This window comes from Terrapene carolina, unplaced genomic scaffold, assembly GCF_002925995.2.
Source record: "Terrapene carolina triunguis isolate 2854851 unplaced genomic scaffold, T_m_triunguis-2.0 Scaffold85, whole genome shotgun sequence".
In the NCBI taxonomy this organism is placed as follows: Eukaryota; Metazoa; Chordata; order Testudines; family Emydidae; genus Terrapene; species Terrapene triunguis.
This window is the reverse complement of record NW_020664436.1, coordinates 15,464,282-15,492,012: the sequence shown is the minus strand read 5'-3', so window position 1 is coordinate 15,492,012 and position 27,731 is coordinate 15,464,282. Positions and strand designations below refer to the sequence as shown.

Here is a 27,731-nt window from a genome sequence, read left to right as displayed (position 1 = left end):
TGAGTCTCGTTCCATCCCAAGAAGATACTTCTTCATACCATGCTTGAAGTTTTTACAATAGGAACTTCGCTCTCAGTTCGTAACTTGTTTTCAATTTCTTCCCAATTCCGGTCTTTGTCCTTAAATAATATTCTATAAACAAGAAATGCAAAAATTGTATTTTAAAAAGAGATACATTATCAAATACACTATTTTTCAAAGATCTACAGACCTATGATGTTAAAAACAAAACAAAACACAACAACTTGGAAAACACTGATAAATTGGAATTTGAAATAGAGACAATTGCCACAGGCCTAGCATTAAGGATTATATTTTCAATGCAATTTGTAGCTAACTCCTTGTATAACTGCTAGTGACCATAAAAATTGCAGTCACATCTAAATACCTGCATTATTTTGAAAATATGTATCTAAATATCACTCCTACTTTTTTACCACACAGAACTGTTTTTATAATAGGCAAAAAATATTTTATTGATCTTGTATTTTACAACACTTGCAAATAGAAGTGAAAAAATGTTAATAGATCAAAAATGACGACTCATTTTCATTCTTTTAAATAAATTAATGGAAAATACAGCATGGTAGCAAAATAAAGAAAAAATATGAAGACAGTTGTGTTGTGCAGACTTTATAAACTCATTTAGTAATGCTGATAGTTTTTTTGTTAATCAAACTTATTACAGCACATGGTTTCTGAGGGTGGACTGAAGATCTTTTTTCTAGTGACCTCGAATCTTAGAAACCTCAACTGCATGTATATAACTTAGTAACATGAGAGTTTTAGTTTTAGTGTCAAATTCCCTTTTATTGTTTATTTTAGAGCACCCATTATAGTAGGTGCTTCAAAGACAATTTCTTGTTTTATTATTTCCCTGCAGTATTGAACAGTTTTTATATTCTCTTGCTACATCACATAAATGTAATTTCAGGTTGTCAAAGTTTCACATCACAAAGAAAAGGGGATCTATGGGTATTTAATGTTTGGGTTACTGCATCTTTATTTTCAAGTAGTGAATAAAAGCCACTAACTATCACACCATATGAGAGTATATCTCAAATTTGCCTTCCCCCGAATAATTCGATTAGTTATTAAACAAACGAAAATGCAGCTGCAATCGTTGCACCTGTTAGTGGTATTTCAGAACCAGAAGGAATTTACCTATGTTTTTCCTATTCAGGGGATAGTGGCATCCATAAGTGTCCAGGCATGCAAATTAATTAATTTAAAGCACCATCAAAAGGCCACACACTTTAAACAGTCACCAAGTTAGTGGTGACTCCAACGAGAGACTGCTGAGCTGGAATTGATATGCAAACTAGACACAATCAACTCAGGGTTAAATAGGGATTGGGAATGGCTGAGCCATTACAAACATTGAATCTATCTCCCCTTGTAAGTACTCTCACACTTGCTTCTTATCAAACTGTCTGTACTGGGCTATCTTGATTATCACTTCAAAAGTTTTTTTTCTCTTACTTAATTGGCCTCTCAGAGTTGGTAAGACAACTCCCACCTGTTCATGCTCTCTGTATGTGTGTATATATATCTCCTCAATGTTTCACTCTATATGCATCCGAAGAAGTGGGTTGTAGCCCACGAAAGCTTATGCTCTAATAAATTTGTTAGTCTCTAAGGTGCCACAAGTACTCCTGTTCTTTCTGCGGATACAGACTAACACGGCTGCTACTCTGAAACCTGCCAAGTTAGTGGGGGCTCTCTCCAGAAATCATTTTTTATAAGTGAAATTGGTGTGATGTGTGGCATTTTACATCTCTTAAAGGCTGGGATTTTTAAAAGCGCCTAAGAGGGTTGTGTGTCCAAATTTCATTGAATTGCAGTTGGTGTTTGGCACCAGCTTCCTTAAGCTCTTTCAAAAATCTCAGCCTAAAAATTACCATCATGGTAGAAGGTACTAATCTTTTAAAACTTGTGCCCCTTTATTATTAATACTTTAAATTTTGCAGGCAGCTCAAATTTTTCCTAATTGCTCCTCCTGACTTTGCCACTGATCTTCACGGTCACTGTTGTCTCAATATCAAACCATAAACGTCATGAGTTTTTCTTGTCAAATGTTTCACTTCATTAAGAAGTGCTGTCTCAGGATATGTCTACACTGCAATCAGGAAGTGCGAGTGCACCATGTGTAGACATATCTGAGCTAGCTTTGATTGGGCTAGATCAAACCTAGCTTGCATAATAATAGCTGTGAAACGGTGGCAGCAGCAATGGGTGTGGCTAATATTTAGTCCTGCCATCAGTGCAGGGGACTGGAGTAGATGACCTCTCGAGGTCTCTTCCAGTCCTATGATTCTACTCAAGTATGTTACCAGGATCCTGGGCGAGCAGGCCTTGCCCATGAAGCCACTCACACTGTCGTGGCTTCACTGGTATTGTTACCCAAACTAGCTTTGATCAAAGCTACTTGGGTATGCCTACACATGCTGCAATCACACCTCCCCATTGTAGCTTAGACATACACTCAGTGAAGTGGGAACAAGGCAAAGGACCAAAGGAAGAAGAGAATTAGTGCCTTAATAGACAAAGCCAGAGCAAGGATAGGCATTAATAAAACCTCTCTTTTCCAAGAAGACAGAATAAACCAGAAAATTATCAAGGGTATGGAGAAAGATGACACCCTTGTGAAGGAGCCCACCTCTTTAGGACTCAGTAGTTTTAGTGGGACAAAACCATTTGGTTACAGATATACTCAGAGAGATGGCAGGAAGATATTCAAGGTTTTCTGGCAGGGAGTGAAGATGTAAAACTCACCTTCAAAGTTATCAAACTGCAAGCCTGCAGACCTGAAAGTCATACTAATTTTGAACCATTAGGACTTACCTGCAGGCTAATGAGCTACAAAAAGAGTAAAGCTAGTTAGGTCCTGTAGTACTGGTGCAAATAACTCCTGGAGACATTTGGGAAACGTATAGAGAATCAGCTCTGGCTATATTTCCTGCATCTTCTACCGGCTTGTCTGTCATTCTGGACATCAGTATGAACACAGTTTCTTTAGTGCTTAAGAATTATTTACTGTTCCTTACTCCTTATTTGAAGTCATAATGCTCTATTTTTGGCATCACACTTATTAGTTTCTGTGGAAATGATTGTGATGTGACAAACAAACAGGGGATTAGTACTTCATGTAGGGAATATGCAGCTAGACCAGAAGAACACATTCCTGTTGAATGCAAATATCCTTAGTAAAAGAAAAGTTCAGAAAATCTAAGATATATAAGCAGAATTGTTTTTAAATATTCTATTTTCCAAAATACACCAGGAGGCACTCAATGCTTTTCCAAGAAACTGCAGAAGGTATTGTGACACGCACTCAGATATGACACTTTTATCTTCCCCCTTTTCCCTCATTTACCCTCTTATTATCAATTTTATTATTTCAAATTTTTCCGACCTTCAGGTCAGGTGATCAGATTCTTTTACTGGCTTCAGCCTGAGTGATTCCAGAGTTAATGCTGTTTGTTTCTCCATCTTTTCTATTTTTCTCTATCTTTAGCTCTCCTTATCTTTTAATTTCTCCCTTTCCCCATACTTATTTTATCTAGCCTCTAGTATTTTCTTTCTTTTTTGCTCAATAATCTATCAGTATTTTCCTTTTCTGTGCTGCCTTTCCCCTGATTTCTGCATATCTCCTCTCACCTCCTGTTAGGTCAAGATACAGACTGAAAAATTGACACTTCTAGCTATCTACACATAGGCTTCTAGCACCAGATTTCTAGGATTTAAAGGGCAAATTTCCCTTCTGTTGCCTCTCAAGTCCAATCACAACCATATTGAGCCAGCTAGAATTTAATCAAGGCCACATACCTGTTGCCACTAGCGCTTAACTTCATGTCCCAACACTGGTAACTGATGGATCTCAATTACCTAAAGCTGGTCAGGAAAAAACTTCCAATACATTTTAAAGTTGTTCCATTGTGTAGGGATCAAAATGGAACCAATTTTATTTTTAAAAATTGTGAATTTTTAAAAAGTGAAAATGGTTTAGAAAATACTTCTGCAATAATTTTGATGTTTTTGATTAGTTTTTGCAACTTTTATATCCAAATACTTATGGAAGTTTTCCTCATGTGCCTGCAAGACTGCTGTCTTTCCTCCCATCACTCTCCTTGTGGTATCAAGCCCACTTGCTTTACCTTCTCTCCAATACACTTAACTGACAGTGCAGCTCTCCATTTTACTATCATCACACTAGACACTCTGCTCCAAATATAGGAGACTTGAAAAGCCTAGAAGTTAGCATGAACACAGATCTGCATGTTGGCTTTGCCCTCCCAAGATCACACTTAGCATATGTCTGGGGATGTGATCCCCAGCTCAAGGAGACTTATCTGTACTAGCTCTCATCAAGTTAGCATGCTAAAAATAGAATGTAACTGTGTGAGGGGCTAGCTGCTTCAGGTATGTGCCTATGGTCTTAGATGGGTACATACTTGGTGCGACAGACACATTGTGCGGACTTTCTCTTCTCTGAGGAGCCACCACTATAAGTGACTTCCAAAAAGCTGGTGATAGGATGCTGGGCAAGTGAACTGTGGAATTTTGGGGTGGTTTAGTGCAACCATTGAGATTCTTATCCATCATTGTCTATAGACAAATAGGGAAGAAGCCAGCAAAACAAAACGATTTATTTTTCTTTTTTCCCTCAGATTCATTTATTTCCTAAACACAGATGCATCTCAGCTTATTTTTAATTTATAGCAAACATTCTTGTGAGGAACTGCTGAAATATATGTACTTAAATTCAGAACCTAACTCAGCTGGTCTTTTGGGTTAAACTGCATATGGTATTGAAAATAAATAATACAGCAAAGAATAGCGCTCTCAATCCAAAATGTAAGAAACATGTTTATTGGAAATGACAGATTTTACCTGTTTTAGAGAGATATAAGTTTATAGTACTCAGGACACAATTCATTAGCACAACTCCAGTTGCCCTGCACTGCGTTTGTCTTGTAACAGAATCTCTCACTGGTGGCCGACAAAATTTGGGGGAAGATTTTTCAGACACAAAGGTCAGCTAGGTGCCCACCTCTAACTGGTGCCTTTGAAAAATTCCTCTTGATTTTCACTGTTTCACTGATTTTACTCTGTTATAGTGCAAGATTGATAGCTGTCAGTCTTTGCTGATTCTCACTATGTTACTATGGGCCAAATTCTCTGCTGATATTATTATGAATTATTTTATATTATGAATCTTTTATATAAATCAAGATTTAATCTACTCAATTTAGCAGGAGTGCACAATTGGCATATACTTATTCAAGTTTTCTACTAGTAAAATGAAAAATCTTTGATTGCCTCACTGGGAGAGGTACTGTAGGAAATACTACTGAAAACTTTTACACTGTATTTTACAGTATTATGCAAATGCATCATCCTGTTGTAAATGTACAGAACATGTATAGTATGCGCAAGTTTGGTTCATGCTATATACTGATTATAAAATACCTAACTTACTTTCTAAATTTTCACATATATAAAACAACTCAAATATGATTCTACTTAATAACCTGCTTCCTTCAGAAGGAGTTAAAGAAACTGTTGAATATACAAAGACATTATACTGAACTCTAAATATAGTTTATGATGAATTGCAACTGGGTTGGCAACATTTTTTCACATCAAAAGGTATCAGGTTGCTCCCTGAGATGAGGGATTACAAAGGAATAAAAAGTGAAAAAATGTTTGAGTAATTTATTATTTCTGAGGCACTCCTGTGACAGGTATCATGCTGGGAAACATTCAAGAACAATTCAGCCAGTCAACAAGATTCCTACTCTAATTACATTTAATTAGATAAAAAAATAAAAAATTCTGCATGTACATAACTGTAATTTCCTGGGGAGATTATGCTGAAATATAAACCTGAATTATAAGAATATTTTGTTTCTAATTTCAACATTTTGAATTCCTTCTAAAAAAAAAAAAAACATTTCAACATATGAACAAGTTCCAATATATTAAATTTTGTGTGTGTCCAGATGTTAGCCTTTTACAGTCTGCTATTAAACTAAATTACATCTTTCTTTGAGAAGCGATTAACCTTACACAGTTTATGAGTTCTGAGCATTTGCACTCTTTATTATAAAAAGTCTCATTCTTGCTAATTCTCCATAGTAATGTTCAATTCAAATAATCTGATGTGGATTAGTGGAGAGGCAAATAAATAGCACTTTTCTGTAAATCTGCATACCATGAAAAAATTTGGATCTACATCTTATACAAAAATTTAAGAACTTTAATAACATTTTAATAAATTGTAGTATGCAAATCATCTTGAGAGTGGAAGAGGAAAAAAGGAGGAAGAAGAGAATGATTGGTTTATCTCTGATATCATAATCCCACAACCCAACAATATGATCAGTGGTGAGCTGGAGCCGGTTCCCACCGGTTCGCAGGAACCAGTTGTTAAATTTAGAAGCCCTTTTAGAACCGGTTGTTCCGGGACAACCGGTTCTAAAAGGGCTTTATTTAACAAAGGCTCGGGCAGCTGTTCACCCTGCCCCTGGCCCCAGCTCACGTCCCCCTCCTCCCCTGAACGCTCCGCTCCCCTTCTCCTCCCCCTCCCCTGCTTTCCGCGAATCAGATGTTCGCGAGAAGCCTGAAAGAAGCAGCAGCTAGGCAGGTAAGCTGGGGCGTGAGGGGGGCTCCAGGGAGGAGCTGCAAGGCCCAGCCCAGCCCAGCCGAACGGCTCGCTCCGGCCTGGCTCCCCGCGGCCCCAGCCCCCCCAGCACCCCCCCCGGTCCTGGCTGAGCGCCCCAGCCCGGCCCCGACTCGGGTCCCGCAGCCCCAGCCCTGGCCGAGCGGCTCCAGGCAGCGTGGGAAGGAGGCAGGAAGGGGGTGTTGGAAGAGGGCAGGGGAGTTCGGGGGGTTGTGGGGGGGTGGATAGGGGTTGGGGCGGTTAGAGGGCAGGAAACAGGGGGATTGAATGGGGGCAGGGGTCCCGGGGGGGGCAGTCAGGAAGGAGCAGGGGTTGGATGGGGCGGTGGGGGCAGTCAGGGGCAGGGGTTCCAGGGGCAGTCGGGGACAGAGAGAAAGGGTTGTTGGATGGGGCAGGGGTCCCGGTGGGCCATCAGGAATGAGAAGAGGGGTTGGATGGGGCGGCAGGGGGCAGTCAGGGGACAGGGAAGGGGGGTGGATGGGGCAGGGGTCCCGGGGGGGCGCCAAGGAACGTGGGGGGTTGGATGGGGCAGGAGTCCCGGGGGGGGGCAAGACCCCCTCGTGGGATGAGGAAGAGGGAACTTGTTAATATTTTGGCAGCTCATCACTGAATTATGATCAGAGAAATGGATGAATGCCAATTCTGGAACAAAACTACCTGTTCATGAGAGTAATACCCTCCTAAATGTTGTTTATAGCTATCAATGTATTCTGTTATTTTTAATGCAGCAGTCAGGTTTGGTGGATAGGTCTTTAAAAAGATTTTACTTGATTCTTCACTGAGTCACACCACTTCTGCTAGAGAAGTGTTTCCCAAACTTGGGACGCCGCTTGAGTAGGGAAAGCCCCTGGCGGGCCGAGGGATGTGCTGGCCGCCGCTTCCAGCAGCTCCCATTGGCCTGGAGCAGCGAACCGCGGCCAGTGGGAGCCACGATCGGCCGGACCTGCAGATGCGGCAGGTAAACAAACCGGCCCAGCCCAACAGGGGCTTTCCCTAAACAAGCGGCGTCCCAAGTTTGGGAAACACTGTGCTAGAGAATACACCTATATATATATATATATTGTTTTCCTTGTAACTGAATTCAATAGTGCTTTTACACTTTCAAAAAGAATGTTATGTTTCTCTGTCTTTGTCTTTAAGCAAGCCTATTCACTATCACTACCACAATATCGTCCTCAGATATATTAACACCTTCACTGCTGTTGCTAGCTGCATAATGCTGTGGATGAAATCTGTGTTTTGGCAATTAATTTCAGTCATACATCTAAAATTACATTATCCGAGGCATACCAGTCAAATTCTATATTGCTTCTTCCATGCATTTTTAAACTGCTATATGATCAATCAGAAACTTTTACACAAAATTCCCTCAAATTATTTTTACTGTACTTTTTAAATGCTACTAGTTAATTCTGAGTACAATTGAAGTGGGAAATTAAGTTATGGAACCCTGAAATCTACATTTAGTGTTTCCATTCCCCCATGCCAGCACAAAGTGCATTATCATACATAGTATTGTACATCCATGCAGCAGTCAAAAAGGTGAAATGCATCTTGCAAGAGTGAAGATTATTTCTCATTTCTGACATTTGTACTTTGTTAACTGCTGCAATATTTTATAAAGAAAGCTATCAATATACAAGTACCTTTTTGTGTAGAAAACACTTAAGAGGATGAAAGCACATAGGGTGAGGAGCACCTCTTACCCAGAAAAAAAAGTATCAAATGAAAGGCATTTGTAACTACCACCAAAAAGAGCTTAAATAAAAATTATTATTTGTATTGTGATGGCACCTAAGAGCCCCAGTCATGGACCAGGCCCAAACTGTGCTAGGCATTATACAAACACAGAACAAAAAGACCAGACTAGACCCAAACAGTTTATAATCTAAGTATAAGACAAGAGACAACAGGTATATAGATACAGAGATATGGGGGAGTACAAGGAAACAATAATATTGGTCAGCATGATAGGCAGCAGTCTTAGCACACCAGCAGCTTAACCATGGTCAAGTTTTTTGTAGGTGTGAAGGCAAAGGAGAGATTTAAGCAGGAATTTGAACGAGGACATTGAGGTGGCTTTGGGGATGTTTATGGGGAATACCTCCAAAGTGTGAGGGATGGCCTGGGAGAAAACAAGGTGCTTGTCGAAAATGTGACAAGTGGGTGATGGAGGCTGGCATTATTGGCTGAATAGAAGCGGGAATGGACATTTTGATAGCGATGGAGAGATGAGAGGTTGGGTGGCAGTAGACCAAGAAGGGCCTTAAAAGTGAAGACAAGTACCTGATGTTTTATGTGACACAGAAGGGTAAGCCAGTGCAGAGTTGCAAAGAGAGGGGTGATGTGGTCAAAGTAATGGACTAGGAAAATGATCTCTGCAGCAGCATTTAAGGGGGGCAAAGCTGCATTTGTCAAAGCCAGAAAGCAGGTTGTAGTAGTTGAGACACGAGATGATGAGAATCTGGACAAGAGTTTTAGTTGTGTGAATGGAAAGTCTGTATTTTAGAGATATTGTACAGAAAGAGTCAGCAAGATTTAAACACAGCCTGGATGTGAGGTTCTAGACAGGGAGGACTCAAAGATGACACCCAGATTATGGACCTGAATGACAGGGAGAATGGTGTTGTTGTCCATAATGATTGAGAAAAGAGGGAGAGGAGAGGGTGTGACATTGCACTCCATATGCTTTATGAAAATATGCTTTGAATGTGAATATAATGTAACTGGAATATGCTTTATGCAAAAAGTCTCTTGTAAGATATCATTACAAAGCTTATAATCTACTGAGTGTGTTCATCCTATTTATATGCATGTATCATTCTTGTATCTGAAGCTAGAAATATGAAGTATAACTCTGAGGTACTATTGTAATTATGCAAAGCGTGGGCCATTAATGGTGGTTTAGAATCCTGATGGGTCCCATTGACTAGAACAATTGGTTGTAGATGGTTTATTTACCTGCAAGCCTTCCTGTGTAGGAGTTGGCAAGCCCGTGGGTAATGAAGAATGAGGTCTCACAGGACATGTGACCATGTCACACGATACTGGAATTCATCTTAAATCTGGTACTTTTCCATTTAGAAGGAGGGATGGGGATCCAGAGAGACGAAAGATTCCTGCCTTGTGCTAAAGCTATAAAAGGGGGTGGAACAGAACGAAGGGGGCTGCAGTCATGAGAACACCCCTGCTTTCCACTTAAGATGTCTGCTGGAACTAACAAGGACTGTACCGGGGACAGGATTGGGCCCAGATTAGGAAGGAGTCTAGTCTGTGAAAGAAGCTTATTGGAACATCTCTGAGGATGAGATTTTACTTGTAATCAGTTTCTTAATGTATTAGGCTTAGACTTGCGTGTTTTTGCTTTATTTAGCTTGGTGACTTACTTTGTTCTGTCTGTTATTACTTGAAACCTCTTAAATCCTACTTAATAAAACACTTTTGTTTATTAGTAAACCCAGAGTAAGTGATTAATACCTGGGGGAGCAAACAGCTGTGCATCTCTCTTTATCAGTGTTAGAGGGCGGACAATTTAAGAGTTTACCCTGTATAAGCTTTATACAGGGTAAAATGGATTTATTTGGGGTTTGGATCCCATTGGGAACTGGGTGTCTGGGTGCTGGAGATAGGTGGCCTGCTGAGCATTTTTTGGTTAAAGTCTGCAGCTTTGGGGGCGTGGACCACCAGACCTGGGTCTGTGTTGCAGCAGGCTAGTATGTCTGGTTCAACAAGGTAGGACTCTGGAGTCTCAAGCTGGCAGGGAAAATGGGCTCAGAGGTAACTTCAGCATGTCAGGTGACAGTCCTACGGGGGGTCTCTGTGACCAAACCCATCACAGAGGGCTTGGGGGAAAAATATTAGCAGTTATGTTTGGCCAGGTGGAGCTTAAGCTGATGGCTGGAAATCCATGAAGAGATGTCAGAGACAGGCCAAGATATTAGTTTGGACAGAAGGAGACATATCAAAGTAGAGAGGCAGATTTGAGTCCTTGGCATAAAGATGATAGCTGAAGCCATGTTCATGAATAAGATTATGCAGAGAGAAGAGAAGGAGACCAAGAACAGAACCCTGTGGAACCCTCCCCCAGGCCCATCCCCAAAAGTTGGAAGGGGAGGATTCAGGAGGATCCTCCTAACAACACACTGAAGAAACTATTAGATAAGTAGGAGGAGACCCAGAAGAGGACTGAGTCCTGGAAGCCAAGAGAGAACAAAATATTAAGAAGAAAAGCATGGTCAACTGTGTCAAAGATGGCTGACAGGTTGAGGAGGATGAAGATGAAGTACTGGATCTAAGCCATTTCAGTGGAGTGTAGAGGGCAGAAGCTGGACTGGAGATGGTCTAGGATGAAACTGGAGGAGGAGAACACCAGACAATGATTACAGACAATCAATTCAATAAGCCTTTCTTAGCATGCTGCTTGTGGCCATGATACTGTTGAACACACACATCTGAAAGACTGACAATATGAAAAGTCCACTGTTAGAGACTGTCAGACAGTTTTTAACCTACTTTAAAACAGCTGTAGTCAGTACAAGAAAAACTTCACGATTTCATCCTTTGATTATGACCCTAAGGAATCGTCTCAAGGAAATCACGGTAACATAACCCTCCCTAAGAGATGAGGCTCATGCAGGAGGTTGAAGAACAGTGTTGATGGAAATTGCAAACAGATTTTTAAAACTCTTGAATAGATTCTAAAATTTTATGGGCAAAAGGGATCATTGTGATCAGCCAGTCCAACCTCCTGCATAATCCACAAACCATAAAACAGGACTCTTTGATCCCTGTAGCTATAGCTGCAACCCTTCAGAGATGTCAACATGAGGTCCAGTAACCTGCTGGTACCAACTGTGTTGCGCAGATAGAAAATGGCAGATTTTGGTATACATGGGTAAGGGTACTGTTATATTTCCAGTGCCTATTGCCATCTCCATGGGGGTAAAGTTAAAGTTGTGTGGGTGCCATTGCCTTAACTTTGAATTTCATGATTTTCAGAAGTTTAACTCAGCGTGAGGGTCGCTCCTGGGCATAGAACTGCGACAGGAGTCGCACGACTTGAAGCCTGGGGCATGGGGCATGCCCCGAGCCCGCTCTATCCACTGAAGAACAATCTACAACGGTACCACTAAGGTCGAGAAGAAGGGCTGCAGCACAAAAGTTCTGACTACCTTCACTGGCGGCAAGAAGGAACTGAGGGTGTGGGGAGCCCGTAGCTCCCCTTATAGCGCGATATACAGGCACCACTCCAGGGGTCACCGCAGTGCTCCCCCAGGACAGGTACTGCTAAGGGAAAAACTTCCGGCACCGGTGCACGTGGCGAGTATGCACACCTACTGTGGAATAGACAGGAGCAATCACTCGAAGAAGAACCTTAACTGACTGATAATAAAGTTTTCTGTCAGTAAAATGAAAAAATATCTGAGGCTGGACTTCTTGCACAAAAGATGTTGCAGGAAAGCTTCACAATGAATTGGAATTTAAATGTGTTTGGGTGGAGATTAGACATGTTTTGCACAGCAGTTGGGAATATTGTAAGCAAGAACAGAAGAATAGCTCCTTTGTTGAAGTTATGACAGATCTTGCTACTTCCCTTTAGGGTCTGCCGCAGTTTTCTCTATCCTTGTTCAAATCATATAAATAATTTCTATAAGCAGTCATTCCTTTCCCAACAGGGAATTAATTCACTTCAAAAGTCAAAATCTTTCTTGACCACTGAGAAGTTGAAGTAATAGTATCTTTTTTAGTAAATAAGTGCACCAATATACTTGATCTACCATGCATTCTGCATTTTACTGCTACTATCTGGAATGTGAATCTAAGAAAAACTTCTGAGTGAAGAAAAAAAAATGTCCTACCTGATTTTGCCAGCTGTTTTGTCTATCGATTGCCTTATCTTCCGAGAAAACTGGAAGACTGAGGATAATAGCAAGCTGTCTCCCATGACCTGGAATAATTATTTAAAAATGGAAAAATTAGCAATGCACTGGGAATTAAATACTGTGATACAAACAATTTTGCACATTTTGAAATAAAGATTTTGTATTCCTCTTCCCACGTCACTTTGGCAAGAATTTGCCTATAAATGTACTGTTAATTAACATTAGGAATTAATACATCGGGGTTGTACAGGGCCTACTGTAATCAAGCACTGTGCAGGTTTTTACACACAGCTCTTCCAGTGTACTTCACTCTTTACCTGAAACACTATTGTTATTATTGTCCTCTTTAGAGCAACAACTGCCAATCATAGTGAACTGTGTGATGATTCAGTGATGTGTGCAAATAGAAATGAACTTGAGAACAAACTAATTTTCACTTGTAACCTATGGTAAAAATTAAACCCAGGCCTCTGAGTGAAATAATTCACTTATGCAACTCAATAGTCATTACTTTGTTTAATATCCAAGATGGCCATCATCTAGACTTTATTCTGTTCCTATCACCCTGGTAGAAATGGTTACTCACCCTGTGCAGTTACTGTGGTTCTTTCAGACATGTGTCCCTACCGTGCTCAACCCTAGGTGCACTAATACCCCCTTGTGTCTTTGGTTGGAGATTTCTCATAGCAGTGTCCATTAGGCCTGTGCATGCATGTTAGTTAGTCTTGTGCCCCGTGACATTGTTATATAGCACCGCGTGGGTGAGCCACCCTCAGTTCCTTCTCTACCGTAAAGCTCCATGGCAGAGAGCTAGTAGTGTAGCACCAGTAGGAACATGCATCTCGAAGAACCACAGTTACTGCACAGGGCAAGTAACCATTTCTTCTTCTTCGAGTAGCATCCCTACAGGTGCTCTGTTCTAGGTGACTATTGAGCAGTATCCTCTAAGGCGAAGGGGGCTTCTGAGTCAAGTCCAGTATGGAGGAAAGTACAGCAGAGCCGAACAGAGTATCAAAGGCAGAGTTAGGAATTATAACATAGTGTTCAATGCACATATGTATAGACGCCCTAGTAGCAGCTTTACAGATTTCAGTAATCACCCCATTCTTGAAGAAGGCCATAGAAGTGACAATGGACTTTGCAGAATGAATACATTTATCTGAAGGTGGATGAATATTGTGAAACTCATAAAAAGAGTTAATGCATCCTGATATGCACTTGGAAATGCACTCTGGTTAGGTCAAAAGGGCTGGCAGTCTCTATCTGCTAATGAGACGAATAACCTATGGGTCTCTCTGAAGGGCTTAGTCTTATCTAGATAGAAGGCCAAGGCTCTCCTGATGCCAAGGGAGTGTAGCAGTGCCTCCTGGTGATTTAGATGTAGTTTGGGGTGGAAAACAGGCAGGTGAATGGGCTGATTGATATGGAACTAGAAAGAAACTTTAGGTAAGAATTTCAGCTGGGGCCACAGCATGACCCTGTCCTTAAACAGTGTGGGGGAGGGGTATGCCATCAGGGCCCCTATTTCTCCAACCCACTGTGCCGAAGGGATGGCTATCAGGAATGCAGTCTTCTCTGATAAATGAAGCAGTGCAGGTAGGCAGAGATTCAAAGGGAGGTCTTGAGAGGCATTTAAGGACCACATTGAGGTCTCATACCAGAGTAGGGTGTTGGATTGGTGGATAAAGCTTTCCCAGCCCTCCTCTAAGGAATCTCGCTGTGATCAAGTGGGAAAAACAGAACAGCCCTCTACTGGGGGGTGGAAAGCCGTGATGGCTGCCAGGTGGACTTTTATGGAGCTCATTGATAGCCCTGAGATTTTCAGAGTTAGGGTGTAGTCCAATATATCTGGAAATGATGCAGTCATTCATGAAACCTGTCTCAGGTCACACCAACTGGCAAACTGCATCCATTTTTGAAAATATGTGTACCAAGTAGATTGTTTCCTGCTGTGAACAACACACTTTTTACATTCTCTGAGCAGGCTGTCTCTAGTCCCATGAGCCATCCATCAATCATGCTTTCAGATGAAGCATCGTGAAATTGGGATGAAGAATCTTCCCGCCCTGCTGGGAGAGGAGATGGGGAGTGGTGTGAAGAGTATTCAGAGAGTAAACAAGCCAGCTGTATGAGGTACAGAAACCACGTTTGCCTGGGCCAAGTCAGAACTATTAGAATGACTCTGGATCTGTCTTCTTTTATTTTGAGCATAACTTTGGCCATTAGAGGAGTTAGGAGGAATGCGTACACTAGGACTGATGCCCACTGAAGGTGGAAAGCATCCCCCAGGGACTGGTGACCCAGTCCACTCCTCACGCCAAAGTGGGTGCATTTCTTGTTTGACTCTGTGGCAAACTAGTCTGTCTGAGGGGTGCCCCATTGACGGAATATGTGGTGTAATATGCTAGGGTCTATTTCCTATTTGTGGTCTTGGAAGAAGCGTCTGCTGAGTGCATCTGTGGTCATGTTGCGAACCCCCAGGAGACAGGCTGCTGTGATGGGAATCTGGTTGTGCATGCACCAATTCCAGAGAATACTAAGATATCTTTCCTGCGGAGTTGTGCCACTACTACCAACATGACTTTTGAAAAGACTCTTGGGGCAGATGACAGACGGAAGGGGATCACTTGGTTTTTAAAGTGGTCCTGGCTGACCGTGAAATGTAGGAATTGCTTTTGGAACGGCTGGATAACAATGTGGAAATATGCGTCTTGAAGATCGAGAGCTGAAAAGCAACCCCATTGCTTTAGTGATGCAATTATCACTGCATCACCATTTTTAATTTTTGTGCCTTCATGTAGATCTTGAGTAGTCTCGGGTCAAGGATGGATCTCCAACCTCCACTCTTTTTTTGTACCAGGAAGTACCTGGAATAAAACCCCTTCCCTCTGTGCTGCATGGGGACTGGTTCTACAGCTCCCAAGTGTAAGAGAGTGTCTATTTCTTGATGAAGCAAGCTCTCGTGAGAGGGGTCCCTGAAAAGGGTCAGAAATGGGGGGGAGGGGGTTCACTGGTGGAAGTGAAGTAAAATGGATGGTGTATCCCATGGAGCTGATCTCCAAAACCCACTTGTCTGTAGCTATTGATTCCCAGGCTCACCTGAGGTGGTGAAGATAGTAGCCAAAGGGAGGAATGCTGGTGACTGGTGCAGCTGAAAAGGATGAGGATGGTAATTCAAGCCCTCAAACAACCTGTAAAACATTGCTGCTTGGAGGTAGATGGGTGCAAGGCTTGAGGCTGAGAGTGGATGATTTCATTCTCTGAAATCTCTGCCTCTTTTGGTGTGACTCATAGGATCCCTGGGAGGTAAGGATTTGGATGGAGTGGGATCTCTGGGCCATTTTGGACTTCCTGAGTTTTCTCTTGTAGGTGGGTGTGTAAAAACCAAGAGAATGCAAGGTAGCTCTAGAATCCTTCAATATTCGCAGAGACTTGACTGTGCTATCTGCAAAGAACTTAGACACATCAAAAGAAAGGTCCTTTACTGTACTCTGGACCTTTTTTGGGAATTCAGAGAGTTGGAGCCAGGAAGCTCTTCTCATTACCACCACTGTAGCAATCAAATGGATGGTGATATCAGCGGTGTCAAGGGAGGCTTGTAGGGTTGACCTGGCAAGTACTTGGCCCGCCACAATAATTGCCTAGAACTGTTCCCTGTGTTCCGTCAGCAGATGGTCCACAAAAGAGTTCAGCTTGGTATAATTCATGTGATTGTACTTTGCTATTAACACTTGATAATTGGTGATTCTAAACTGTAAGGAAGCCAAGGAATAAGACTTCCTCCCTAGTTGGTTCAGACGCTTGTGATCTTTGTTATGAGGCGTGGTTTTAGCATGGTCCTACCTACCATGTTCATTCACTGCATCAACTACCAAGGAGTTAGGTGAGGGATGGGAAAATAAAAATTCTGAGTCCTTTGCCGGGACGTAATACCTCTTATCTGCTCTTTTGCATGTAGGTTGAATAGGAGTGTAGGGAGTGTGCCAGATGATATTTGCTGGGTCCAGAAGTGCCTCATTACCAGGCAAGGCTATGCAGGACAATGAGGGTGAGTGGAGGATATCGAGCAGTTTATGATGAGGCTCTGTCACCTCCTTGAGGGGCATCTGCAGGGAGTCTGCAACTCTCTTGACCAGGTCCTGGAAGTATTTAAAATCATCCACCAGGGATGGAGGAGGAGGAGGCATGACTGCTTCATACAGATGAAGAAGAGATTTTAAAGTGTTAAAACATGTTAAAACTGGCCTCAACACAGACATTAGTGACACCTCAACTAGGTATCAATCTGTGGCTTTACTGCAATGATGTTGGGCCAGATCCAAAACTTGCTTGAGTCAATGAGAGTTTTTCCATTGATTTCAATGAGCTTTGGGGTCAACACCTTAATCATTACCCGCTCCTTAGTTTTTCAATCACTTTGCTGCTCTTTGACAATGCTCATGTCCAAGACAATTTCTATTATCTAACTTTTTAGTCAGACTAGGGAGACACTACCAAATAGTTTTATTTAAGTTCAGATATTATATTTATTGATTTACATTATAATCATCATCAGTATCCAGGAGTTTTACAGGAAAACACAATGAGAAAAATATATAATTAGATATATAACTAACAATGCCTGGAAAAAAGAAAAGTCTTAAATCTATTTTAAAGACAAAGAAAATCACTTAACCATATTTCAAAATGTAAGGCATTCAACCTAACAGGGGCTACAAGTAATTGCACATGATCCAAAAGATACCACAATGAGATACACGCCGAAATTACAAGCTCCAAGTGTGGAGAAAAGCAAACGAAATCAGAGAACTATAAGGGAACTATCTACTTAAGAACTTTAAATACGAAACAACAACAAATCTAATCTTAAGGCTAATGGGTTATGGCAATAAGAACAGAAGAGCTGCCATACTGGGTCAGACCAAAGGTCCATCTAGCCCAGTATCCGGTCTTCTGACAGTGGCCAATGCCAGGTGCCCCAGAGGGAATGAACAGAACAGCTAATCATCAAGTGATCCATCCCCTGTAGCCCATTCCCAGGTTCTGGCAAACAGAGGCTAGGTACACCATCACTGCCCATCCTGGCTAATAGCCATTGATGGATCTATCCTCCATGAACTTATCTAGTTCTTTCATGAACCCTGTTATAGTCTTGGCCTTCACAACGTCCTCTGGCAAAGAATTCCACAGACTGACTGTTTGCTGTTTGAAAAAATACTTCCTTTTGTTTGTTTTAAACCTGCTGCCTATTAATTTCATGTGGTGGCCCCTAGTTCTTGTGTTATGAGAAGGAGTAAATACACTTCCTTATTTACTTTCTCCACACCAGTCATGATTTTATAGAGCTCAATCATAGCCCCCCTTAGTTGTCTCTTTTCCAAGCTGAAAAGTCTGTCTTATTAATGTCTCCTCATACCCTTAATTTTTGTTGCCCTTTTCTGAACCTTTTCCAATTCCAATATATCTTTTTTGAGATGGGGTGAACACATCTACACACAGTATTCAAGATGTGGGCGTACCATGGATTTATATAGAGGTAATATGGTATTTTCTGTCTAATTATCTATCCCTTTCTTAATGATTCCCAACATTCTGTTAGCTTTTTTGACTGCTGCACATTGAGTGCATGTTTTCAGAGAACTATTCACAATGACTCCAAGATCTTTCTTGAGTGGTAACTACTAGTTTAGACCCCATCATTTTATATGATTTTGTTGCCCAGTCACCCAGTTTTGAGAGATCCTTTTGTAGCTCTTGGCGGTCTGCCCGGGACTTAACTATCTTGAGTAGTTTTGTATCATCTGCAAATTTTGCCACTTCACTGTTTACCCCTTTTTCCAGATCATTTCAACAACATCCTTATGGAAAGACCTATGTGAGAAAAGCACATCCTCTAAGAAAGTAGATATAAAGATCTCAAGGTCCAATTCTCATACTGATCCAGTGAAAGAATATAATGTTATGAAGATTCTTGAGAAAGAGGGATATAGGAGTACGATGGTTCCTCACTGAAGCCCCTTCCAGGAAGATGCCAAACCACATATGTCTAAACAAAGGCAATTCAGTCTAGAAAAGAAAGGCCAGATAGGAACTAGCAGGGAGGATGTTAGGACTAGAGAGACATTGGAAGACAGTGTCATTTCATTAAGAGGCTATGCACGCAACAAGAGGGAACCCACAAGGAAGCACTTAAATGCAAATAGAACAAACAAATTAACAACAAATTCACTCAACTGTAAAAACACAGTCAAAATTGAGATATGGCTCCTGAATCCAATGGGCAGATAGGAAAAACAGGAACAGTGGGGTAGGATCACAAGATCTTATGTCCTTTCAGTTCAGCATGTGTTCATATTATTGTGGGAACCCATGAACAGAGACTTAAAGATGAAGATGATTTTTAGTAACAGGACAAACACTTCTGAAGGAAATGCCAATTTAAAATTATGCAGAGTGGATTCATAGGAATGTTAAAATATAAATTTTTATGTGAGAAAAGCATCTCCTTGTTCATTGTGGAGCAAGAACAGCTTTGGGCTTCCCATGACAAATCAGATTAGCACGTCAATCATGTGCACTTGAGTATACAACAGAATCCTACAGTATGTCAGCCAGCAAGCAGAATTTGCCAACTTTTTTTTTTTTAAATAGGGTGGAGCAATTTACGTAAGCTACAAGAGAAAGAAAGAGATAATGTCTGTGTCTGATTCTGTAAAACGTAATTATGAAAATAAATAAGTCTATATGCACATATTATATGAAACTGCATTTCTCTGTACATATTTTAAAATTAGGCTAGGAGTAGGTTAAGTTTATGATATTTCATAACCAATTTTCATTAATTAAATAATCTCCCCTTTCTTATCTACCAAGCTGATCTCTGAAATGGCACTGAAATCAATGCTGATTGTTTATTATGTCTTTTTTAAGCACTCTGACAACAGCAGACATTATGAGTCCCACTACATACATTCTCTGCCTGAGATGACAGTGAAATCACACACAATTCACAGTTCAAGCTTCCTGGTTGTACCTATAAAATAGATCGGTGCCATTACAACAAAGCTAGTGTGATTTCCTTAAAAAAATGAATGACTGATTTGAGTTTAAAATTTGTTATTGTGTTCATGTTCTAATTATTATTCTTTCCAAATAAATACAGTATTGAAAAATTTTAATAGCCTACCCAGGACACACACAACATGCTCTCTATCTCTTTCTAGGCAATAAAGTAATATATCACTGTTTTTTTTCCCCATTATTGCAACCATATGGAAGTAGGTGGGCAAGTAAATTTTGTGCCTGCAATGGTAAAAAGTGATGACATTTTGGAGGGCTAGAGTAAGCATATTACTACACAGGAACACGGGTGCATACTTGCCTCATCTCTGCTCCACGTTCTCCTCCGTGTAATTGTTGGAGGATCAAGAGCATCTGTTAACTGAGGCCTAGCATCATTGGACCGACTGTTCCCCTCTGGTGGTTTGGCATGCACTAATGGAGGAATCTTTCTGAAGTTCAGACTTTCATCAAATACACGGTCAACCAGCTGAAAGAGCAAAAAAAAAAAAAAAAACACATTTAATGAAAAATAGGCAGTTTATGAAACCTTCTGGATACATACAGTACAAGGGCTTCAAGATGAGACTGAATTTTTTTCCTCTAAAGTAGATTTCCGTGATAAAATCAAATATTCTGTTTTCCTATATATTATAAGTTGTATGTGTATTATAGGATAGTGTGTCTAGTAAACAGATGGCTATTTTCCAAAACCAGAAATTCATGGCTATAAAATTAGATTGCCAGATGGAAAGGATTTCTCCTATATATAGATATCATGTAGTGAGCATAAAAAAATGAAATTCCAGTCACTTAAACTGGCAATGGTAAACCTTTTACTCATACTTTTACCAATGCTGACTGTAAGTGATTAGAGTAACTGTTTTTCTCTTCACAAAAGGTACTCCGTTCTCTTCACAAATTACATTTAATGGCAGATTTCTATGAAACTAATGAAAAGGAAGTTTTTTTTGCAAGTTACTGAGTATTTTAGTCCTTTTCAGACAGATTAGTCACAATGTTACAGAGTCTACATCTACTTCAATGAGATACTGCCACCTACAGTATTATATTATATATTTACTGTACAATTTAATAATACTAAACAAAAAAGGAAAAGGGAAGCATACTTATTCAGTGAAATGTAAGACATGATTTAAATGTATCTGAGTAAATGCATATTTATGTTATGCTGAAGTTTAGTTGGGGTTCTAAGAGACAATTATAACAATTAAATGGGTTTAGTCAATTACACTGCACACGCAAGGCATGTTTCTTGCCATTGTTTATATCCTTTTTCACGAAAAAAGGACAGTCTCAGAATGAACACAGTCGATTAATGTGTAACCAAACCTTACATACACAAAAACCAATTAGACATATTTTGAGGGGAACAAGACAAGAAAGAACAAAACCAAAAGTAAACATTTACAAAAAACTATGTGAATGGTAATATGGTAGCAGGTGAGTGATTTTTATGTCATCTTTAACATATTTACCAGCATTAGACCTGTGATGATGACTAAAACAAGTTAGTTAGTACAATTTAATACACAGCACTCTAGAGAAAGTCCAAGAAGAGAAAAATTAAATTGCAGCACAAGGCAAACCTAATTCAAGCTATTTTTTTAATAATAGATTGTGGATGGAGAGCTAAAATTATTGTTAAGCCATGCTACTTACATATTTAAATGCTAACAGGAAAAAGTCTATATCTTCTGCGAATACAAGGACTTTTCTATCTGTAATAGCTATACTATATGTATATAGTGCACACACCATATATTTGTGTATACACACTAAAATCTTTAAAAGTACTCATACTATTCACTGGCATCTAAGACTGTGGACAAGTAAAAAGTGAAAAGCACAATGTCTTGTGTTTAAATAGTGAAAACAGACACACAATATGAACAGTTTGGGTGACCACTTTAATGATCTGTGTTCATAGACTGATTTTGTGCTTACTGATTTTTGTTAAAAGATTAAGGAATCTTAAATCAAAAGAAGAGAATGCTGAGATTCATGCAAACAGGCTGGGTGGGAATAACTAAAAAAGCTATGCAAAAGGCTAAAAGCAAAAGAAATAAAGAAAAGAAAGAACCTTATGCATTTCTCCATGAAGATCTCCTACCTCTTCTCTAGTGTCTATGGCAGAGCCAGGGGTGGTGGCAGCAGTGCTTACTGTGGTACTCGGAGCAGTGCCTGATGAAGTCACTGAATCTATCTCTCCTGCTACATCGTTGATTTCCCGTGCGATGAGAGCCAGGTCTTGACTGATCCTGGTAATAATTTTAAAGACAACATTACATTCTCCCAATACCATATACCTAGAGCAGCAGTGTCCAACCTGTATCCTTGAGGTTCTAAGTTGTGGCTCTTGGGTGAAGCCATGCTAAGAAGAAAATATGTAATTGATTATGAAGTGAAAATATGTTTGCTAAGCTGTGCACTGCAATTTTTAAAGTGAAGTTTTTAAATCAAGCTCCTTGCTACAAGGAGGCAGAAGGGCACACTGTTTCCCAAAACGTCTCCCCTTGCTTCACCTGCAGCCCCAAGAGCAGTTCTACTGTGTGATGGGAGTGCTTTGAACAGCTGTTGTCTTTTCTCTGCTGTAGCTGCTCTTCCACTGGACATCTGCTGCATCACAAGGAGCAGGGGAGAGAATAGCTCTGGCTGCTCCATTGCCTGCTTACCTGCTAGATTGTGGGAGCACATGATAGGAGCCTGAGGAGCCTAATGGCACTCCTCTCAAAGGATTGCTCCCCTCCCCAACAGAGCAAGAGCAGTCCATAAGACAGGGAAAGGGGAAAAGCTGAAAGAAAACCATCAATTATGGCTCTCTGATTCTATGAGCCAGCCCAGATTAGAGTAGGAACTTGTGCCAGCTTTCAGCAGTCCTCTTAGGAAGCCAGGTTGGGATAGTTGTTCTGTGCACTTCAGTTAATCCCCTTCCTTTCCAGTGGCTGAGAGGAATGATGAATAAAAATCAGCTATGCTGGCTCTATGTCCACCAGGGATTCTCATTCCCTTTGCCAGGAAATGAACAGGGCAGAGAATCTGCCCCTAAATATTGATAGAGGACCACTAACTTTTTTGAAATATGTTTGTCCCTAAGGACGAAATGATGGGACACCACTGATCTAGAGGTAGAGAATTTAGCATTGATATCAGTAGTTACAATAGAATGGCAAACATAATTAACACATTTCCAGTCAAATCGCAATATTGCAACATCATATTAGAGAGTTCACCATTGACAAGCACAATTCCAAGGAACAATGTAATTTTACAGGTTGCATGAATGAACAGAAAATGGATACAATGTGAGAGATACCCTGCTGAAAATATTCTTAAACACTCATATCTCATGTTATCATTTACTGTATTTACGCAGAAGTGTAAAGCTAAAGCAAAAATTAAGTTAATCCAAGAAATATGCTGAATTTTTTGCATGTAAATAAATGTTAACAGTGTTGAAAAGTGAAAAACATTCACTTACCAGATGCTTACCACAGTTTAGTTACTATGAGCATTCAGCACATATTTCTGGGATTAACTCACATTTATTTTTAGTTTTACAGTTCATATAAATATGTAAAAACATGTTTTTTAAAGGTAGAAAATAAAACTGCTATTATTCAGCAAATTCTCCAGGGGACAGCTACCACAAAAGTAAGGCCACTAGAAAATAGAAGTCCTACTTCTCCACAGAAACATCCCAAAATCCAACAAACTGCTAAAATCTCAAGTGAATTCTTGCCAGACAGCCGTAATGGTACAGCGTCAGAAGCCATATGAAAATGAAGGCAAATGATCTTGCAGGATTCATGGTGAAGTTAGGCAATTCCAAAGTGGATGCTACTTCACAGCAAGTAACAAATTATTAATTTCTCAAGCAGTCAATAAGGTCACAAATACCAGTGCAGCTGCAACATAGTTTCACCGGAATTGTAATTGTGACTTGGTATAAAAAATCCGCTTCTTTGCATTTTGCTGTCAATTAATGAAACTGGGGGAAGTGAAGCTGAAGTTGGAGACTTCTTCGCTAGAAGGACAAAACACTAGTCTATTAACTTCTGCAACACCATTTTGGTTATTCAGTGCAGTAAGTTCATTAGGTTTCATATTCCCAACCTCACAAAAATCATGCCACCTGGTATACTACATAGTTCCTTTTTCAGGCTTGAACCTGCGCTTAATTTCACAACAAATTTCCTTCTACATTGTGAACAAAACAGCAGGGAAACAAATCTCAGCAGAGTTTGAATTTAAAACATACAAAATTTATTCACTGTAGTTATTGTTATAAAAAGAGACCTTCAGATGATGGAGTGTGCAATTACTGTGAGATACTACATGCTTTGGGTTCTCAGACAGCTCCAAGGTCAAAGGCTAAGTGCCTCAAAAATCCAAGTAACTTGGTTCTGTCACAACAATTGCAAACCATCTTGTGCATTATTCTACTTATAATTGACTTTTTCAATTAAAAGAAATGTAATCAGGCTAAGTACGCAGGGCTTCATGAGCAAGAGAAGTAGGGAATTTATTCCCTAATCAGTAGAAGGCAGTTTTCATTACAGCAGATGAAATGTGACACACACACAACATTTTTCTTTTTAAATAACTGAGTTGCTGTATTGCTATATTCTCAAAAATGCTCAGATTTTCGATTCTTTCTATCTGGAAAGAAAAAGTTTAGAGCACTAAACAAAACACATTACAAAAAGCAAGGTGTAATGTCAACTTTTCCATGCCACCTTCCTTTTAGGATTGTTTTCAGATGGCATTGTTCTTGGCTGCTTATCTTCATGAGAAAAGTTGCCAAAAAATTCTGCAGCCACTATTATTAGAGAAGAGGACTGCACAAATATATAGGTCCTGAATTACACCACGAAAGGGGGGAGACTAAAACTCATCATCCTTACTGAAGGATTATTTATGACAGGTGGAAGAAACACACTAAATTAGGAACTATCTCCATGGATTTCTAATGCATCCACCATAATAGTGTTTAGATGCTAGATTCCTGTTGAAAGATTTCATGTTTAGTCTACTATACTATGCTGCCTCAGTTAAATCAATGACTTTTCTAAAACAGTGCTTTGAAATCCTGAGATGAAAGGTGCTATCAAGTTGTTATTATAATAACGAACAGAAGGGCTGCAATCATCTGTCCTGACTATTAAACAGAAATAGAACAGAATAATGGAGCAATTACTTTAAAAAATTGATCAATTTCACATAACGGAGTCTCTTTACTCTGGAAAAGCCCGCAACCAAAATTTTCCTTTGAATAATCTAGCATTTTGGAGAACATGTCATTTCCCTTATTTCATCCTTTAATAATCTCTAACATTAAACATTTGACCTAATTCTTTCAGTATTTGACATCCTACCAGATACAAGATACATGGAATCCGTTTATTATCGGAATTGTGTGTGCTAGCAGAGTTATCAGAATTTTTACAGAATTTGGGAAAGTGTTCTATTTTTAATCAGCTCTCTCAAATTTCAACTAAACTAGTTACTTAAAACTAACAACTGAAAATAGTTCCAACACAAATTTGCGTGAAAAGGACAAAGCATGGCAGTCTTTTTATCCAAATTACTTTCATACCAGTAAATTAATCTTGTGAAAGTAGATGTTGCTACCATCTGTTTTCCTAATTCAATTGTGCATTTAACTGCTTTATCAAATACTTATAATTGCAGCTTCCTAAGCAGAGTAACTAGTCAAAGACTGAATAACAGATCTTAATAAGATCAGACAAAAATAGGCATCAGGTCATCCAAAATCTGTTTTCTTACTAACTTGAGAAAGCTTTTTACAAACACCGTAACTTTAAATTCTGATTAGGGAGATGTAAATTAGTATGGGAGGGTTGGATCGGGGTGGAAAAAGAAAAATGAAATCGCATATGTAGTGCTTAAGAAATCTCACAAAAATTACTCCATTATCCCTTCTGCCCCATGGATATTTTCATAATGCCAATATATACACTAGACCAATGGTTTTCAACCTTTTTTCATTTGTGAACCCCTAAAAAAATTTCAAATGGAAGTGTGTACTTCTTTGGAAATTCAATCTGTGGATGCCCTACAATAGAAGTCTTAGACTGAAAACTGACTGAACAGAATTCAACTATAAATGTTGCACATGCTCGGCACAGCATTTGACACAGCAAGAGAAAGGGTGCTAAACTGTGGGCTTCTATGGTAACGACAACATTTCTGGGTTTTGACCTGTCGGTGGGGATATTCACATACTTTTGCTTGATCAGAAGAATGGAATGCCTTTTCTGGGATCTGAAACTTTATTTTAATAGTCACCTTTTGCGGACCACTTAGAAATAGTCTGCAGACCCCCAGGGATCCGTGGACCACAAGCTGAAAACAACTGCACTAGATTTCTATTGACTACGTGCAGTAAACATCCATAAGAATTAAAAAACAACAACTAAAAAAAAAAAAAAAAAAAGATACATTATCCCAATGCTATGGCTGTGAATCTAAATTCGAAAAAAGTAAAGTTTTATTTGGAGGAGAGGAAGGTGATCAGGAACAGTCAACATGGATTCACCAAGGACAAGTCATGCCTGACCAACCGATTGCCTTCTATGATGAGATAACTGGCTCTGTGGATATGGGGAAAGCTCCCACAGTATTCTTGCCAGCAAGTTAAAAAAGTATGGATTGGATGAATAGCTCGATGTCTAGTTGGCAGCTGGTATCAAGCGGAGTGTCCCCAGGGGTCGGTTTTGTTCAACATCTTTATTAATGATCTGGATAATGGGATTAATTGCACCCGCAACAAGTTCGCAGATGACACTACGCTGGAGGGTAGGGACAGGGTCCAGAGTGACCTAGACAAATTGGAGGATTGGGCCAAAAGAAATCCGATGAGGTTCAACGAGGACAAGTGCAGAGTCCTGCACTTAGGAAGAAAGAATCCCATGCACTGCTACAGGCTAGGGACCGACTGGCTAAGTAGCAGTTCTGCAGAAAAGGACCTGGGGATTACAGTGGACGAGAAGCTGGTTATGAGTCAGCAGTGTGCCCTCGTTGCCAAGAAGGCCAACGGCATATTGGGCTGTATTAGTAGGAGCATTGCCAGCAGATTGAGGGAAGTGATTATTCCCCTCTATTCGACACTGGTGAGGCCACACCTGGAGTATTGTGTCCAGTTTTGGTCCCCCCACTACCAAAGGGATGTGGACAAATTGGAGAGAGTCCAGCGGAGGGCAACGAAAATGATTAGGTGGCTGGGGCACATGACTTATGAGGAGAGGCTGAGGGAACTGGGATTTAGTCTGCAGAAGAGTGAGGGGGGGATTTGATAGCAGCCTTCAACTACCTGAAGGGGGGTTCCAAAGAGGATGGAGCTAGGCTGTTCTGAGTGGCGGCAGATGACAGAACAAGAAGCAATGGTCTCAAGTTGCAGTGGGGGAGGTTTAAGTTGGATATTACGAGACAGTATTTCACAAGGAGGGTGGTGAAGCACTGAAATGGGTTATCTAGGGAGGTGGTGGAATCTCCATCCTTAGAGGTTTTAAAGCCCGGCTTGACAAAGCCTTGGCTGGGATGATTTAGTTGGTGTTGGTCCTGCTTTGAGCAGGGGATTGGACTAGATGACCTCCTGAGGTCTCTTCCAACACTAATATTCTATGATTCTATTATATTAATGTCATTTTTAGCATTAACCTTTAAAAAACTGATTTAGCATATTCATATGCTATGTTAGGGTAAAAAAATGGGTCAGAGGTGGGGCTAGCAGTACTGCCTATTACTAAGATTTGTCCTATTAGAAGAGCCTATTTTCTGATGCTTATAACTTTATCAGATGTTAAGTGTTTGGGATAAAATTTTCCATGCTGGGTATATGCCGCAGGCTAAACATTTCTGAAATGGTTATGCCAAAATGGCTGGCCATTTCTGAGAACAAGGCTAGAGAAAAATACACTGTTTTACCTATATCAAAAAATTCTGGCGACCTTTTCTTTGAGAGGCTCTGAAACCCCTCTGCTTGAAATTTAGCAGAGGTTGGGCCTTTGTGTTATGGATGTGCTTTTAGCTGTCCCTATGAAAATCCATGCAAATTTTTC

General features: G+C 40.2%; 1 protein-coding gene across 1 annotated transcript in view; it reads right to left on the bottom strand.

The window, feature by feature from the left end:
• Positions 1–27,731, bottom strand: part of CEP170 (centrosomal protein 170) — a 193,791-nt gene that overhangs the window by 6,677 nt on the left and 159,383 nt on the right. Inside the window, exons 14-17 of the mRNA XM_029911038.1 lie at positions 21,761–21,908; positions 19,949–20,116; positions 12,544–12,632; positions 39–132 (exon numbers count right to left, since the gene is read on the bottom strand). Coding sequence (XP_029766898.1) covers positions 39–132; positions 12,544–12,632; positions 19,949–20,116; positions 21,761–21,908 — 499 coding nt within the window. The remainder of the gene's footprint in view (positions 1–38; positions 133–12,543; positions 12,633–19,948; positions 20,117–21,760; positions 21,909–27,731) is intronic.